Below are 17,808 nucleotides of genomic sequence, written 5' to 3'. Positions count from 1 at the left end.
TTTTTTGGTTTTTCTCCGGTACCGGGAACCAAACTCACGACCTTGCGCTTGCCAGGCAGGCGCTTTGCCGCTGAGCTAAATCCCCAGCCCCCATGGGGAGCGTCTTGACACAAACCCCCAAGAGGCCTAGGCAACAGAAGGCTCAGGATGTGTAGGGACAGGGAGAGGGCACAGCAGCCAGCAGCAATGTACACTGCATGGAGAAGCAGCGGCATTCCTGGCTGGTCACAGAGGGCCTCATCTGAAAACACTGGGAATGAAGCTAGCAAGCCGTTCAGTTCTGTGACATCTGCCAGCACAGAACTTGGTAGTTTGGTTTTTCCCCACCGCATCCCAAGGCACCCTTCCTTCAGAGATAGGCTCAGGCTTGGGCCTTCGGTGCACCCAGGGGTGTGCAGATTAGAGCCCTCCATGCTGAGCATACACCCACCTGCCACGGCCTACATACTGCTGAGTCTTGGTTAGTGACAAGGGTTGGCTCTAGCCCTGATTTTGGCCACAACTTTAGTCCCACAGACTGAGAACTCAGAAGCACTATCCACTCACACATCGCAGTCCACAATCTTCTAAATCTCAGGCAGTGGGAGGGTTAGCTGTGGCTTCGACTATCTCCACATCCCCAGGCGTCTAAAAGCGTCAAGGGAAAATACAACCCTGGTAACATCAATATCCTCTTATCATCCCCTTAAGATGCCTGGTGTGAAATGTGGGCTACAGCCCTCTTTACACTCTAATTTTTTTGTTTGAGCTTAGTGGGATCATTACGTGCTGTGCTACACACTACCCTTAAAGTTGCAGAAGATACAATTTACATAGTTAAGTTTAGAGTTCTTAAATCTTTTTCACACACACCAGAGCCTGGGAACTCTAGAACCAGTCATGACCCATGAAAAGGCAGAGGCTCGTAGTTGTGAAACACTCAGTGGTTAGTTTAGAGGTGTTAACCAACTATATACTAGGAGTATCTAAAACACTAAAACAAATATGAAAAATGGAACAAAGAATGTACAAATACATAAAAGCAATTACCAAGAAAAAAAGCAGCAATGCTTGGCTTCCTAGGCCTCCTGGTAACTAGTCACTCTGCTACTCTCAGAAGCAAGGAGAACGGGGAGGTTTCTAATCACTATGTCTGTCTAGTTATGAATTGATCAGGGTGGAGAGACCACTGCTGAGCTCAGGTGTGTCACCTATAAAATAGAAGTCATTTTTCAACTTCTTAAAGAAGAGCTGTGGACAACTGACCACTGAGGTATCCAGCATTCCAAAGCTTTAAGAGCATTTTAAAAATATATAGTAGCACTGCCAGGCATGATGGTGTATACCTGTAATGCCAGCACCTTTTCCCTCTGATCCCTGCCCCGCGATCCTGTGAGTAGGGATGGGCCGGAGCCCGACAGCTTTCTTCATTGGGAGGGTGCGCATCCAGTGTTTACTGCCAGTCATGATGCTTAATTAAATATGCTTCCTAAATATTGGGCTCGGTGGCTTTATGTTTTCAAATTACATTTTGGGGCTGTTATTTAATTTTTCACTAATTCTTTTCATTATTAGTTTTGTAATACATAATTTTTCTGATAACCTGTTAATTACATTATTAGGGTATTTCTGTGCTGGGGGTGTAGCTCAGAGAAAGTACTTGCCTGGCATATGTGAAGCACGGGGTTTGCTCCCAGTACCATGCATTTTAAATTACTCCTAATCATATACTTTCATTAAACTAGTAAATTTCATTCGAGTTTTGGTAATGCCTACATACCTCAGTTCAAATGGGTAAAGTTGTAAATATATTTTTAATACGAATAGTTAATAAAGAGTGTAGTTCAAGTGCCGTTGTACAAGTTTTCATGTTGTACCATTCTAAACATCCTAATAAATGCTAGTGTTTTTTTTTTCTTTTTGAGGCTGTCTCACTATGCAGTTCAGGCTGGCCTTGAGCTCACTTTGTAGCCCAGACTGGCCTCAAACTGACAACGATCCTCCTGCCTCAGCCCCCCGACTGCTGGGATTACAGGGGTGCACCACCATGCCCGGCAATGCTAGTGTTCTATAATCTCAAATATATGTTTTAAATTTTCATTGTCCATATATGCTAAAGTACACATTGATATGAATGATGATAAAAATAAAATCACTGAAAAAAAATCATTGAGAGAGAGTCCTTTTAAATGTGTTGATTTAAGCATAGTATGAATGCATGAATATGTGGACATGCAATTCCATTGTTTTTTTCAAGGTCACATTATTTGAAATATTTAATGCTTTTTCTATAATGCTGGAACTCAAGCCTAGGGTCTTGTGGATGCTAGGCAAGTGCTGTACCACTGAGTTATATCCAAACCCAAAGTATGTTTTTTAATGGTAGAAACTATATCTTAAATATAGTTAGCCCCATCTCTTATGGGACTTGAAATTTATACTGTACTATCCTGTTAATGCATTGGTAGCCATGAGAAAATTGTAATATGTGTGCGTACACGCATACAGAATGAACTTCATGCAGATTCATGATGTTATCCTGAACTTGTTTCTACTTTCCCTATTAGGAAAGCTAACAGCATTTTCTTCTTGATGCTATATGTGTTGCTTAACTGATCAGCGTTCATTGTGATTCCCAAGCACCTAGGCTCAGGTGTGCACTCTGCCATTTCTCGTTCTTTGACCTGAGTTGAGTCCCTTAGTGTCTGTGACACAGTTTCCTCCATACTAAGAGGGAAACATTGCTGTGGGCTATTGTGTTTGTCTATGAATTATATATTTAAAGCAATTAGGATAATATGCAGTGTCTGAAGGTGTTCAGAAGCTTTAGCCATTACTATTGCTGTCATTATCAATGCCTCTTAGAGCCTAGTCTTTCTTGATAGCTTTGTGAACTATGTGATTTTTCAGCACACACTTCATCCCCTAGCTCACATAGTTACTGAATATCACTGAGCATGTTGGACATAACATCTAAAACCTTTAGAGAGAAAAACCTGTTTGTGCTTCTATTTGTACACTTGTTACACTGTTCATAAAATGAGAAATCTATACTTGATTTAGAGACTGGTATAGCCTCTTATGGAAAAGTATAATAAAATACAATTGTAGAGATATACCATGCTCGAAAATACCTTACTATGTGTGAATATGTAGGAAAGACAAACTTGCTTCCTCCTGTACATTCACCACACAGAAGCTGTAACTTCAGATGTGTGAGGATTTTTCTCCACACACCAAGCAAGCTTTTCTGTGTGAGGGATGCTCTGGAATTCAGTCTAATTCTGACACTTTGTAAAAATAGCCTAGATCCCACTGTTGAGGATTCAGACCTACAGAAATATCCTCAGCAGATGACAGCTGCAGGCACAAGTTGCACCTGTGGTTCTGAACCATCAGCTATAAATGGAGATTCCCATTCCTAAAACCTCATTCTTGGTTTAAAAGAATTTGCTACAACAACTCATAAATATCAGTGAACAATTACCCTTAGCATTTCTTGTAAGGCTTCCTAAAAAGATGGACACCCAAATAGAAAGGATGCACAGGGCAAGCTATGGGATAAGGAACATGGTGTGTCCCTGCCTTCTATGGATGCTTCACCTTCCAGAAACCTCCAGACATTCACCCATCTGACTGCTTCTTTGAACCCTGTACTTTAGAGTTTTTACAGAGGCTTCATTGCATAGGTGTGATTGCTTATATCATTCACACTGATGATTAATTCAAATTTAGACCCCCCTCTGTTTCCTAGAGGTTGGGCATAGAAGTGAATATCATGACCATCTAATCCTGCCTAGGTCTTTACGATGACGAGGCCCTGTCCTAAAGGGACCTCGATTCCTCTGGCCATCAGTGACCTCATTATCATATAAAATCATCCTTACCACTCCAGACATTCAAAGTGGGCTCTACCGGAAACTCCTGACATGACAGCATAGTTTTAGCTCACTCACTGCAATTGAATCGACTCATATTTCCCTCCTTTTCATTTTGTACGGGGACTGTAACTCTGCTCATTTTACCATGGTGAAATATGTTTTTCGTTTTAGGATCTGTTCACATTCAGGGATATGGCCATAGAATTCTCCCAGGAGGAGTGGGAATGCCTGGACCCTGCTCAGAGGACTTTGTGCAGGGAGGTGATGTTGGAGAACTACAGGAACCTGGTCTCCTTTGGTAAGAATGACTTCCTTCCAAATGTCAGATGTACTGTGTGTCTCTTTGCATTTTCCCTTGTGTCTGCATGGAATGTCCTGTGGTATTTGACTGAGACAGATGTCCTGTTGCCTCTGCAACGTGAAGCTTCACAGTGAGGCAGCTGGAGTTTAACTGTCCTCTTTCCTCAGGTGTTCTGACGCATTTATGATAGACATCTCAGCGGTGGTTGCAGAGCTGAAATATGCATGAAAACTTACAGCAGACGTTAAAAACATCCAGTTCCATTTTTGATCTCTGTGCTTTGGACTCATTGGTCCTGGGAAGAGAGCTAGATAGCTGCATAGAAGATTGAAATATTTGTCTAGATCACTCTCTAATCCCTTAAGTAAACAGGCCTGGAGTCTGGCAAATCCACTGGTGCATCACATGACTTTCTTTTTACAAGCAGGAATCCATCCTTTTGACCTGAGTGTTGTCTCCGTGTTGGAGCAAGGGGCAGAGCCCTGGAGTGCGGACGGCCAAGTGAAAGTATCAAGAAACTCCGATGGGTGGGAATGTGTCAGAGGTGTGACCACAGGTAAGAGCAGAGCAGAAACGGCACCACCAAACAGTGTTTGGGGACCTTCAGTAGTGATGGAGGTCTGTGGGAGAAGTTTACCACCTGTGAACTCAGAGGAGGGTTATTTTCTTATAACCAGTTGTTCACTTGGCGGACAGGGATCACAACTGGTTTTTTACCTCCAGGTGTTGTTGCAGCTGGAAACAAAGGCAGCCTGTCCATCAAGATGGGCGACACATTGTCATTGCCTTCTGTGAAGTCTTCGGCTTCGGACTCTGTTGTGTGGGCAGGGCCCTTTACTGTCTGTCCTTTTACTTTCTCATTCCTGATTCCATGTGATGCCCAGTTCTCCTTCCATAATCACCAGAGCAGAGGTCTCCACGGTTCTTATCCCTACACCATGTTCCATTCCGTACTTGACCCCTATTCGTGTGCTTCGAATATCCAGTTACAGGAGAAATCGCTGGTGCTCATTCTTATGTGGGTAACCAGAAACCACGCCGAGCTGACCCAGCTGTCTCTCCCCGCTGTGGACACTCAGCCCTTTCTCGCATTCTGCTTTTGACATTTCTCAGCTGTGTATACTGAGCCTGTGTTAGGTCTTCTGAGATTGTTATTCCTGAGGGCCGTAAAGATAATCAAAAGATAGGTCCCGTTTTGCTCAGCGGTCCTCCACGGAAGCACATACTCGGTCTTTCCGGCTCTTCGCATGGGGTGCGTGGACAGAACAGATTTCCGTCTCAAGGTCCCCCAACATCCTTCTCTGTGGATTAGTTTTTTCCCCCTCCTTCATCACTGTTACTAGTCTGCGAGTCTAGCAAAAACCTAGGTTCTTCCTGATTTTGAATTTTTTATTGTTTGTACTATTTTTCTTGTGCTTTATTTTTTTTCTGGGAATGCAAACTAGTGTTGCCCTACATTGACATACATCCCTGCCCTTTTTTATTTTTATTCTCAGACAAGGTCTTACTAAGGTGCCTTGCCAGGCATCAAACCTGCAGTCCTCCTGCCTCAAGTTCCCAAGTAGCTGATATACAGCTAAAATTTACAAACTCCTAGGGCTTGGCATGTCATCTTTTCCTGCTATGGTAACCCACTTTGAGGTTACACTTAGCTTCTCGTAGACTGTTCCATGGAGTACATTCACATAGAAACTCATGAAGGAGAATGCTTTGTCTAGTATGGTTGAATCTCGTTTTGCTACCTGGTAGCTGTCCTGGAGACCCTGAGTGGGGTTCTCAGCATGTCTCATGATACTTGAGAGCCTAGAAACCGCACTGAGCTGTCACAACAGATACAGATGTCAGTAGCATCTGAGCAGGGTTTGTTTCCATCTGCCTCTTAGTTTTGTGAGGACTGTCACAGAATTGGCTTTTTATGGTACAGTGACACTGTTGGACACATACAGTGGTAATTGTCTTCTTTAAGTCTGCAATCAGTGGCAAAGAAAAATCTCTTAGCAGCACGTTTCTCAGGTTCATGTTCTCATGTGCGTGAGGCTTTGCAGTAAATGACCCTTGATTCCCCAGGGGTGCTGTTGTTCATTTTCAGCAGCAAACCGTGGCTCAGGCCTTTGTTCCATGTAGTGTAACCTCAAACTTATAAAAATATGATTTTCATGCATCTTTTATGAAGTTGAGTGATGCCTTGAATTTTAAAGGATCCCATCATTTAAAACAGTGTTCTTTCACCCTGTACTTTACCATGTGGTATAAAAGTAGCTTTTTATGGGTATAATCAGCAGTTCAATTTTTTTATGATACTTGTAGTTTTCTTTGTTTTATACCTGCAGTTTGTAAGAGTGTTTATTGGGGATGGTCTATTGGTTCATATATTTAGATTTCCTACTTCACTGCAGAAAGTACAACCCAGCAAGATTTTTTTGTATTGTTTTGTATTGGTTTGGGTTTTTCTGGTACCGGGAATTGAACCCATGACCTCAGGCTTGCCAGGCAAGTGTTATGCCACTGAGCTACATCCCTGGCCCACCAGCACGAGTTTGTATAAAGTTTATACAATTCCAGAATTTTTTGAAGAATCTTGTTTACTTTTGTTTCATCTAACTTAGAAAATACTGTTAAAATTACACTTTTGCATGTTAAATTTATTGTTTTTAAATTTGGAACTTTTGATGTCTTGAAAATACCATTTTTTGGTTTATTCTTGCCTTACTCCTAGAAATATCTTCAGAAAGACATTTCTTCTCTTGTTATTTAACACTTTTTCCCCCTATCATACGTTCTCAATTTTATAAACTTAATTGCTGGGTTTTATTTACATTTTACTAATTTATTATTTCTTGACATAAGTACTATATTCTTATCATGGTTCTCTCTATGCAGATTTATTGTGTCCATCTTCGTATACTAGATTAACATTTGAGTATCTCATAGAATTTTATAGCAAATTAAGCCTATTTCTTACACTTCATGGAATTCTTCTACACTATTGTTGCCTGCATCTTCATTTTCAACAAAATCTTTGAAGAGGTGGAAATTGCGTTGAGTTTAGCACATAAAAAGGGTTTTTGTCCTCATATTTCTTCCCATCTCAATTTCCTTTAATGTTCACTTGCTCCCTGTTAACCCATCTCTGGTGCTATCCTCTGCTCTGGCTGTTATTTGCTACTTATATTGTTGACTACTTCTCTGCTTATTTTGCTGCCACTAATGATGTTGTTAAGTAAAGCCTTCTTCACTGTGGATCATTTCCTTGTTTTCTCCATAATATGTAACATTTGTGAAGTCAAATATATCAATTTTGAATATTATAAGTATAATATTTATGAAGTCAGATACATTGCATTAAGTATATCTTGTATTCATTCATTAGGACAGCTATATAGCACTAATATATAAATTTTTAAAACTTTTGTCCAGTGAATTTTATATTACATTGTATGAGCTTGGCAGAGTTAGAATCTACCTTATTTTTCTTGCTGCCTGAATTTAATTCAGTTAATCATGAGTACTTAAATCAACATTTCCCTCCATCTTATTGATTCCTTTGCTGTTGTCGATTGCCATTGTTCACTTTGTTCCCATAAATTTAACTATCTTATGTTTCATCTGTGTGGAATTGTACATTTGTGTTTTAATGAAGCTCTTTTTTCAGTTTGCATTCACTTACAATAATATCCTACAGAAATATCTATCTTTTTTCATATTACAGGACTTCTGTCTTTTTAAAGGTCAAATAGTATTCTGTTGTATTTGGGCTTTTCTCTGCTTTCCACTACTATAATTAAATCCCTGGTGCTGAATAATGTATAAAGAAAACTTCATTTAGCTGACAGTTTGGGCATATGAAAGACCAGGATCAGGTGTCCCTATTGGTCCATCCTCTGCGGAGGGCATCTTGGCAGGATCCTGTGCAGAAGAGATTGTACGGTGAGACGGAACGTCTGCATCAAGGGTCAGGCGTGCACTTTATAGCAGCACACTCTCACCAGGACTAGCTCACTTTGCCAGTAAAACAAAACAGTTCTGCTAATAAGAGACTATGATAAGATATAGGCGATTATTGTCCTGACCTCACTCTTCTTGTGATGAGAAATACCTGTGTACTGTGAATGACATGGGCATTATAAGATCAGGCCATTTCTGGCCTTCTGGTAACAAGTGATAAGGCAGATCTTCTGCTTGGGGTTATCCTTGATCATTGATCCATGTCATGGCAGTGCTTGGGGATCCTCAGTGGTTGATAGGTTTTTCATTTTTTATTTTTCTATTTCTTTTGATTTGTGTTTCTTTTGTGTGTCTAATGTGACTAAGGGTAGACCTCCTGCTAATCTTTTTATATAAAGCTATCTCTATTTTCTTAGCCAAAGAATAATTTTTTACCCATTGTTTCCCTAGATTGCTGTACTCTTGTTAAAGCTTACACTGAGTTTCTGTGTGGGAACAGAATTAACTTGCCATCTCCTCTTTTTGTCTAGTTTAAGGTTTTGCTTTCAGGTCCTGCTTAGAATATATGAATAAAATTTTGTTAAATATATACCTAGAACCTACTGGTCATTCATTTTGATAAAGTTCATTAAACATGTTTTAGGAGATGTGAATCTGCTTTCTTCCCCACCATCATACTGCTACCCTGCTAATTCTTCCATTCTCCCCCACATCTGAATGCTCATTCCCATACTTAAGAATGGAATAGTTTTCCTTGCATTTGCTACATCTGTTTCTCTTTCCCACAAAGGTAGGACTAGTCCAAGTGCAATTGCCTTCCCATAGATTTACCAGCACAAACTTAGCTCCCTCCTACTTGTTCCCCTTTGCCCTACATGCTTGTCTTTTTCCATCCTGGCTTTTTCACATGTGGTTCCTTGATTTGGATGCACTGTATTGCTGCTACTTCTTACTATATGTCTACTACCCACTTGAGTTTGCAGAGGACTCCCGTATTAGCATCACAGCAGAAGGAAAGACACCCCCTCATGTTTAGATGTTCTGAGGAAACTACATAAATCGATATATGAAGTCTTGATTCAAATAACATTGTCCATGAGGGTCAGCTGAGTGACACTATTAAAAGATATTTTCCCCTGATCATTTTGTGCTGCTTGTGTGAGTAGGCATCTTTGAGCACATGTTGTCTGAGCCTACAGGCAAACAATCAAATCCTGTTTCTCTCACTTCCAGTCTGTGTATATTGGGGTTAGAAACACAAATGTCATTGACCTGCTGTCTCTGATTGAAAAGTAATTATAACTTACCTCCACGTTTTTAAATACGTAGGGCTGTGAAATAGTTAAGAATAATGTATTACAGTAGATATTTCAGGGTTCCTTTTATCAATAAGACTGATCATTCTTCCATCCTGATCCTTTTCATGTCTGCTTTATGTTCATCTTCCATTAGAGATAACAAAGACTAGTATGCTTAAACCACAAAAATTTATTTCTCACACATTTGAGAACTGAAAATTTCACAAAGAACCCATTGAATTAGTTTACACAATGTGAGTGTTTTGGTCATAGTTTGTTTCAAATTGAGCTTTTCTACATGTGATTTAAATTACATGTAGTCAAGCTTTTCTTACTCCTTTTGTGTTTGTAAGGCCTAAAAATCCTGAACTTTCATTATTGTTGTTCAATTATAATGATTTCTTTTGATGTAATTTACTTTACTAAAAGAATTTATTTAAGAACACAATGCTTTCTTGTATTTCCTAGATAAATCTCCTAAATGTGTCATCAAGGAATTTCCACCAAAAGGGAAAAGTGATACAGGAGAAATGTTCCATATAGTAGTGTTGGAAAGAAATAAAAAGCATGACACTGAAGAATTGTGCTTCGAAATCTGGACAAATATACATGACTTTAAGGGTCATTGGAGAAAGGATAAAAGATTTGTTACAGGATTATGTGGGACTCACAAGATTATGTGGGACTCACAAAGAAAATATCACTGATAGAAGAGAGGAACATGGTAGAACAAATGCAGGGAAAAATATATTAAACATTGTGTTGAATTAAGCTTTCAGTCACGTCTGCCTGAACAACAGCTATTTGTAAGAGAAATTTAATCAGTGAAATTACACTGAGAAATCTGTTAACAGCAATTCTTCAGTTTCATCCCACTGAAGAAATCCTTTTAGTGTCAAAACAAATATTTCTCATGAATATGAAAATGACTTTCTTGATTCTTTATTTTTCACACAAGAATTGGTGATGCCCATTGGTACAAAACCTTACAAAGGGAATGAATGTGACAGATCTTTGAACCAAAGCTCACACTTCACTATACCTCAGACAGTCTATGCTGGAGACAAACAATTTCTATGTGATATATGTGGCAAGGTCTTCAATCAGAAATCAAACATTAAAAGTCTTCAGAGAATGCATACTGGAGAGAAATCTTACAAATGTAAAGAATGTGGTAAAGTGTTCAGTTGTAATTCACACCTTGCAGGACATCTCATAATTCACACTGGAGTGAAACCTTTCAAATGTAATGAATGTGGCAAAGTGTTCAGTTGCAAATTCTGCCTTGCATGTCATCATAAGATTCATACTGGAGAGAAACCTTCCAAATGCAGTGAATGTGGCAAAGTGTTTAGTCTAAACTCATCTCTAGTACATCATCGGACAATTCATATTGCACAGAAACTTTACAGATGTAATGAATATAGCAGTGTTTTCTGTCATAAGTCATCTCTAGCAAAGCATCAAACAATTCATACTGCAGAGAAGCCTTACAAATGTAATGAATGTGGCAAGGTCTTCAGTCATGAGTCCTACCTAGCAAACCATGAGAGAATCCATACTGGAGAGAAACCATACAAATGTAATGAATGTGGCAAGGTCTTCAGTCATGAGTCCTACCTAGCAAACCATGAGAGAATCCATACTGGAGAGAAACCATACAAATGTAATGAATGTGGCAGTGTTTTTTTGTTGTAAGTCATCTATAGTAAAACATCAAAGAATCCATACTAGAGAGAAACCTTAAAATATGAGTATGTAAAAGTATTACATCAAATTTCACTCCTTGCCCAACATCAAACAATTTATACTGGAGATAAACCATTGACAATGTAATGAATGGGCAAGGTCTTTAATCACAGTCTCTAACTTCCACATCTGATATTTCATTCCAGATAAAAATCTTATAAATGTAATGAATGTGGCAGGGGTTCAGTCTCAAGTCTTACCAACCAATCATCAGAGAATCCATACTGGAAAGAAACCTTATACATGTAATGAATATGGTAAAGTGTTCAGTTGTAATTCATACATTGCAGAATATCTGGAGAGAAATCTTTCGAATATAGTTAATATGGCAAAGTGTTCAGTCTAAACTCATCCCTGATACATCATTGGAGAATTATTACTTGAAGGAAACATTACAAATGTAATGAAAGTATAAAGGTCATTAGTCAAATTTGATGCCTTGTGCCTCAGAGAACTGAGAGAGGAGAAAATTCTTTTAATTTGAAGGAGTGCAGCAAAGACTAGTGTATGTTTAGGCCTGACCATGTAGTCCATGTGTCAGGGTCATACCTAACAGTTCCTCAGTGGGAATTCATTAGAGATTTCATCTTGGAGAGAAAGCTAGCAAATGAGGCAGAAGTCTCCAGTCAATGTCCCAGCCTTAGAAAACATTGGACTAGTCCTCCTGGAAAGATACTTTTCATGTGTAATAAGGCAAACCTTGAGTCATCATTTAAGGCTTGGTATCCATAAGATAATCTATAGTGGAGGAAAGCATTACCAATGTATTAGGTGTAACAGTGCCTTAAGTTGAAAATGTGATATTAATACTCACCAAAGAATTCAAACTGGAAAGAAACTTCACAAATGGACTGAGAGTGGCAAATCTTTCAGTAGGTACTTAAGCCTCAGTACACATCAGCAAGTACATCCTCATGAAGAACCTGAAAAAACCAGTTAGGCACATCCTATTTTCAGCACTCACACTTGAGTATACAGATAACCCATCCTGGAGAGAAATTATAGAAAAGTGATAAGAATGTAGACATTCACACATTGCATAACTGTGGAATTTGTACACAAGTGGCATCTTATAATGAGGTAGACAAAACATTCATGATGAATTCGAGCAATAGCACCCTAGTCCATATTAATATGTAAAAAAGCATAATGCATATATAACAGAGACTTCTGGTCTAAAACATTCACTAGACATGAAATAATGATATTGAGAGAGCCATACATAGGTAGTGGGTATTGCAAAGGCTTTTTTGCAAGCATCAAAACTCGAAGAATTGAACTGGGGAGCAACCTTACAGGATTTTTCAAAGTTTCATTTTGTTGTCATAAGAGGATTTGTTCTGGAGCAAAAGCAGAAAAATACAGTGATTTAGGAAGTTCATTTTTTATTTTACAGAAAAAAGTAAAACAAAATTTCATAACATTAGAATAACAATACATTGAGTATTGTTATCTTTAAAGTAGTTAATAAGAGTACAAGATGTGGACTTATAAAATTCTCCAAATGATATTAGCACAAACCTTGTATTTTGTTTTTTACTTTTCCTTCCTTTCCCCTTTCCCCCATGCTAGTCTCTTTTTCCTTTTGAAAAATTTCTTCCCATTTCACATTACCAAGGCCAGGGAGATAGCTCAGTGGCACGGCACCTTCCTGGCAAGCACAGGGTCCTGAGTTCAATTCCCAGTACAAACCACCCCACCGCATTATCTATCGTGTGCTGTGGACCTCATTTACTCTTAGTTCCTCATGCCAGGGAGACAACATGATACTTACACATATTAGTCCAATGTATTTCACTTAGGAGTATGATCTCTAGTGGCATGCATTTATCTATAAACGTCTCGAGTTTATCCTTCTTTATGGCTGAGAGAAAGTTCATTTCTTGCCAGAGGTGGCAGTGCATACCTATAATTGTGGCTCTTGCAAGGTTAAGGTGGGATAGCCATAAATTTGAGGCCAGCCCGGGCTACTTCTTAAAGACAGTCTGAACCAAATCTATCTTTAAAAAAGTGAATGATTGTTCAACTTTACAAGGATGCAAATGTGTCACCCACACAAAAGAAAATCTATATGAATTTAAAATTTTCCTGCTGGGTGTGGTGGTGCATGCTGGTAATCCCAGTACTTGGGAGGTTGAGACTGGAGGATTACTCTGAGTTCGAGGCCAGCCTGAATTACAGAGCAAGATCCTGTCAAAATAAAATAAAATTTCCCCCTCGTCAAACTAATGATATGTAGTATGATAGTCTCTTGAGATGCTGGACGGGCAGCAAAGCCACAGCTCTGTGTACGTCACCATGAACTATGAGAGCAAATGACCCACACACACCACAGAGTACTGTGTTGCAGAGTCTGGTGGATATAAATATTCAGTAAATTATCCAATGAGAGTTTTAACACCTTTTTGCAAAATAAGCTTTGCACATCTCTAGCCTGGGGTAGTGTTCTGTCCAATTTAAAGCAGACAGAGCTAAGCCATGATGTTCAGGGGGTTAGGTGTATCGAGTGATTTTTCCGACTTGCAATGCTTTCAATTTACAATAGGTTTATCAGAATGTAACCACATCATATGTGAAGGAGCATCTGTGTGAGAGAGCTGGAAATTTTAAGTCTTTAGTTTTTTAATCACTTGACAAAACTAGGTATAGCTGTGCCTGTAAGTTCTTTATACATTTAAGCATGTCTTAAACACATTTCGTGATATTCCTTTTTTTTTTTTAAGAGAAAGAGTATATATTTCAGAAAAAATGATTCTGACAAGACAGAATAGATCCAGGGACCTTCTGCAGAGGGTTTCTCCAGTAGCTGGCTTTCACCGAGAGGCCTTACTGTGACCTGCAGGCACCCCCCACTGGGCACACCAGTGTTGAGGTCTTGTTTTATTGTCTCCAGGAGTTTGGATATCTTCATTGTAGGGAGGATGCATAATTTTAAAAGTTAAGACTATTCTTTCAAAATTCTGCAGAATGACAGATTTACTTCATGAAGACCAGAGTTAATCATTTTTTTCCCTTTTGGTTTAGTGGACCAAAGTTCAGTTAACTCCCTCAGGTGAGAAGCTATAATTCCGTTGAGTGGGACTACAGCATATATTTCATTAGCTTTCTGCACATTTGAAAGACAGTTTTAAAAGAATTGGTTAGTTAGTCACAAAAGATATTCACTATTGGAAGAAATTCCAATCCTGATCACATCTCAATAGTTGTCTTAAGAATTTTATGAGCTTGGGGCTGGGGATTTAGCTCAGCGGCACAGCACCTGCCCCGCAAGTGCAAGGTTGTGAGTTTGATTCCCGGTACTGGGGGGGGGGGAGAATTTTATGAGCCAATACTGATTTGGTGAAATCCATCGTTGAGGGGAGTAAGAAGAAAATGTTTAAACGGGAAGGGGAACAAGGGAGCGGGGAGGGAAGGAAAGGAATAGGGATAAAAAATAAAAAGACAGGAAAGAAAAAATTAGAAACAACGTGTTGTAAATAGGGAGTAGAAGAAAGATTGAAGGGAAGCAGGGGAATGGGAAAAATAGAATTAAGATTATGATGTACAGGTACACATTCCCTATGATGAATGTGATATTATGTATATCAAAATGTACCAATAATGTTGATTTTTTGAGCATTATTCATATAGAACTTTTAAAAATATATGACAATCAAAAAGCACTTAAAAAGTGAAAGTTCCACTTTTTATTTTTATCCTTTCTCAAGACTAAACCTAGGGCCTTGTGCATGGAGAACATGTACTATAAGTTGAAAATATATCCCCACCCCTTTTTTATTTTTCATTCTGAGACCAAGTCTTGCTAAGATGCCCACGATGGGCTGCAATGTGCAATCTTTCTCCCTCGGCCTTCCAAGTTATGTAATTAATGAATAGCCATTTAATGGTTTAAAAAACACAATCCTTCAACTCTTGCAAATCTGACCTACTCCCACTATCCATTTCTCCACAAGGGTTTTCAGCCAACTTAGAGAGACGTGGCCCACACTAGACCATCATGACTTCTGACCCATCTCTACACCTGGGTTTCCCACAATAACATTTATGGTCAACAATTCACTGTAAGTCTTCATGGAACCCACAAACCTGTTAATCTCACTGCTATAGATGTTGGTAGTAAAATGTCTCTTTTATGGCCAGCGATACAGTTCAATGAATTCTAAAAATGTTTCTTTGCTTTTTTCTGTTGCCCATCTTTGCCTCATCCAGGCTAACATCACTTCCATACTCATCTCCGTCTGGCGAGATGTCGGTCCATGCTTTTGTCCACCTGTCAGGCCCTGACAACAGTCTTCACTTTCCGTCACCTCCAACTATTCCTTCCCAGTTAACACATATTTACTGTAATTCCGGTGATGTCAACCATATTCTTTAAGGCCCCTTGTTCAAAATTTCAGACCTCATATACCAGGTGGCGTCAGCCTTTGTGTCCCTATCCACATACCCAAATTTACCTTTTTCTGGGTCCTTTATACAATCTCCCTATCTTCCCCACCTTACTCAGTTACCTGCAGCTATTGTCTCGGACTGTTCCCATTATCCCCTTATCCCACACCACATGCAAGACTTGTATTCACCTTCCAAGCCTCTGTATCTCTCTTCCACTAGTAACTACTGCCAGGGAAGCCTTAAGCCACAAATATATGGAAATATATTTGGATTTTTGAAACAAATATCTTTTGAACCATTTGTGGAACCCTGGGAGAAGACTGTCAGTTTCCTTTGTTGAACATCTGATTATGTCCACATTCAAACCACCTCCCTAACTGTGCTCTCACATATTTGGCCATTTAGGTACCCCTTCCCAAATTAGTCAGTTGTCAGTACCAATCAAAGAAATCAGGGACAGCCCCTTCTTTCAGACACATTAAATTATTCTAGTAAGTCAGTTCAGAGTTCCCAGGAACTCTAGTGACTTTCATCCTGCTTGTTTTCCATGTGTTACTGCCATCCTCCTGTCACACTCTCTCTAGGAGCAATCCCGGTGTGCTTCCACCCAGAATTCTACTTCCTTTGCGGCTGTGACTAATGAAGATTTCTCATTCCTACTATCCATGTGTCAATGTATTCTCTTTCCATAAAAAGGAAAAAACTTTAAATTTTATATAACTTACAAAACACCTCACCTGGGTCTGTTAATCTCTTGTGCACAATGACTCTGGTAGGCGTTTTACCACACCACCCCCTTCTATCCACTTTGATCTATTGTACCTTTCTCATTCTATTTTTTCTTATGATTGTTGAACCCCTTATTCTCATAGACCCAAAAGAGCTATTCCCTAGCATTTTTTGTCCTGTGATTGCCATTAAGCTCCTTGGTGTACTTTAGTCACACCACACCCCCTTACCTAAATGTGCTGTTTACCTTTGACTTGGAAATACAGTGTATAATAAAAAAATTATCTAAATGAGTAATGTTGCTGAGTCTTGGAGGAAAATTATTTATTGAATATGAAGGAAGCCATAGGATGGAACCACCATAGCATAAATCTATTTCTACCACACACTGGTTCCTCAAATGTTAGCCATACAAATCACATATGATAGCATCATCAGGTGTGTCCTATCAATGCCATACAAAATGTAGATGCTCACTTATATCAAAGCGCTTTGAGTAGAGTCAAGAGTATTGAAAAAATACGGCCAGGGATATAGCTCAGCAGCACAGTGCCTGCCTAGCAAGCGCAAGGTCCTGAGTTTGATTCCTAGTACCAAAAAAAAAAAAAAAAAAAAAAAAAAGATAGAGAGTATTGAAAATGGCTTTAGCCAACATGAAGTCTTTGCTTGTAGCACTGAGAAGTAAATCCAGTCCCTTGAAATGTCATGCTTGGTGTAATCTTTGTTTGACTGGGGCTTTTGTTACCTTACAGTGTAACAATATGATATATGGGGGGACTGTGGAGCATGCACAAACAGTTAAACCTGTGGAGGAATAGGAGGAGAAAAGCTAGCCACATGAAATTGTCATGACAGTGTCTGAGAAGCTCTGGGCATCACCCTTACGTAATGTGCCTGGTGAAAAATCTCCAAGAGTAGTATTTCACATGGTGCTGGAAAGTGATGTCTCTTTGACACCATGGGAGCACAACTGGGAGCTCAACATGGGCACGTGTTCTGGACTCCACCCTGTCTGCTGCTTCCTTCTGTGGATATAACTTCTATCCTTCCCATAATAAACTTTAACCATGAGTACTGGAGCGCTCTGTGATTTCCATGAAGTCTTCAAGTGAATTATTGACCCTCACGGGTATTTGGGAGCATTAGACTTGCAGATGAGTCAGAAGTCATGGTGGGCCAGTGAACTGTTGCCCTCTCACTTCTCAGTTGACCTGAAAACCCTCACAGGGGAATAGATAGCACACCCAGGTGAACTTTGCAAGTGTCAAAGCATTGATTTTTTTCACTAGATTCTGTATTTATTGATTGATTGCCTGATCACATTTCTCCTTATTTCTCTCAATATAAAGTTATATAGAAAACTTTGGTGAGCCTTCAAGACTGTTTGAGAGAGAAGCTACATTGTCTTATTTAACCTTTTTTTAAGTGATATATTTCAGCAGTTGAATATTCTCATGCTGGTGCTTTGATTTCTGAGGTAGTGAAATATATATATACACATACACACATATATACATACCTCCTAATTATATATATA

At 39.3% G+C, this 17,808-nt stretch overlaps 1 protein-coding gene across 1 annotated transcript; it reads left to right on the top strand.

Annotated features, from left to right (window-relative positions):
- The first annotated feature begins 1,381 nt into the window (after nt 1-1,381).
- Nucleotides 1,382-11,499, top strand: LOC106146319 (zinc finger protein 160-like). The gene is given in 6 exon segments (XM_013508841.1): nt 1,382-1,417; nt 4,032-4,158; nt 4,589-4,717; nt 9,873-10,083; nt 10,235-11,102; nt 11,341-11,499. Coding segments are annotated over 6 exon segments (1,530 nt in total).
- Nucleotides 11,500-17,808: the final 6,309 nt, after the last annotated feature.

The sequence above is a fragment of the Chinchilla lanigera genome, unplaced genomic scaffold, assembly GCF_000276665.1.
Source record: "Chinchilla lanigera isolate Chin_1 unplaced genomic scaffold, ChiLan1.0 scaffold00157, whole genome shotgun sequence".
NCBI lineage: Eukaryota > Metazoa > Chordata > Mammalia > Rodentia > Chinchillidae > Chinchilla > Chinchilla lanigera.
The sequence above is the reverse complement of the archived record's forward strand: the minus strand, read 5'-3'. Positions and strand labels throughout refer to the sequence as shown.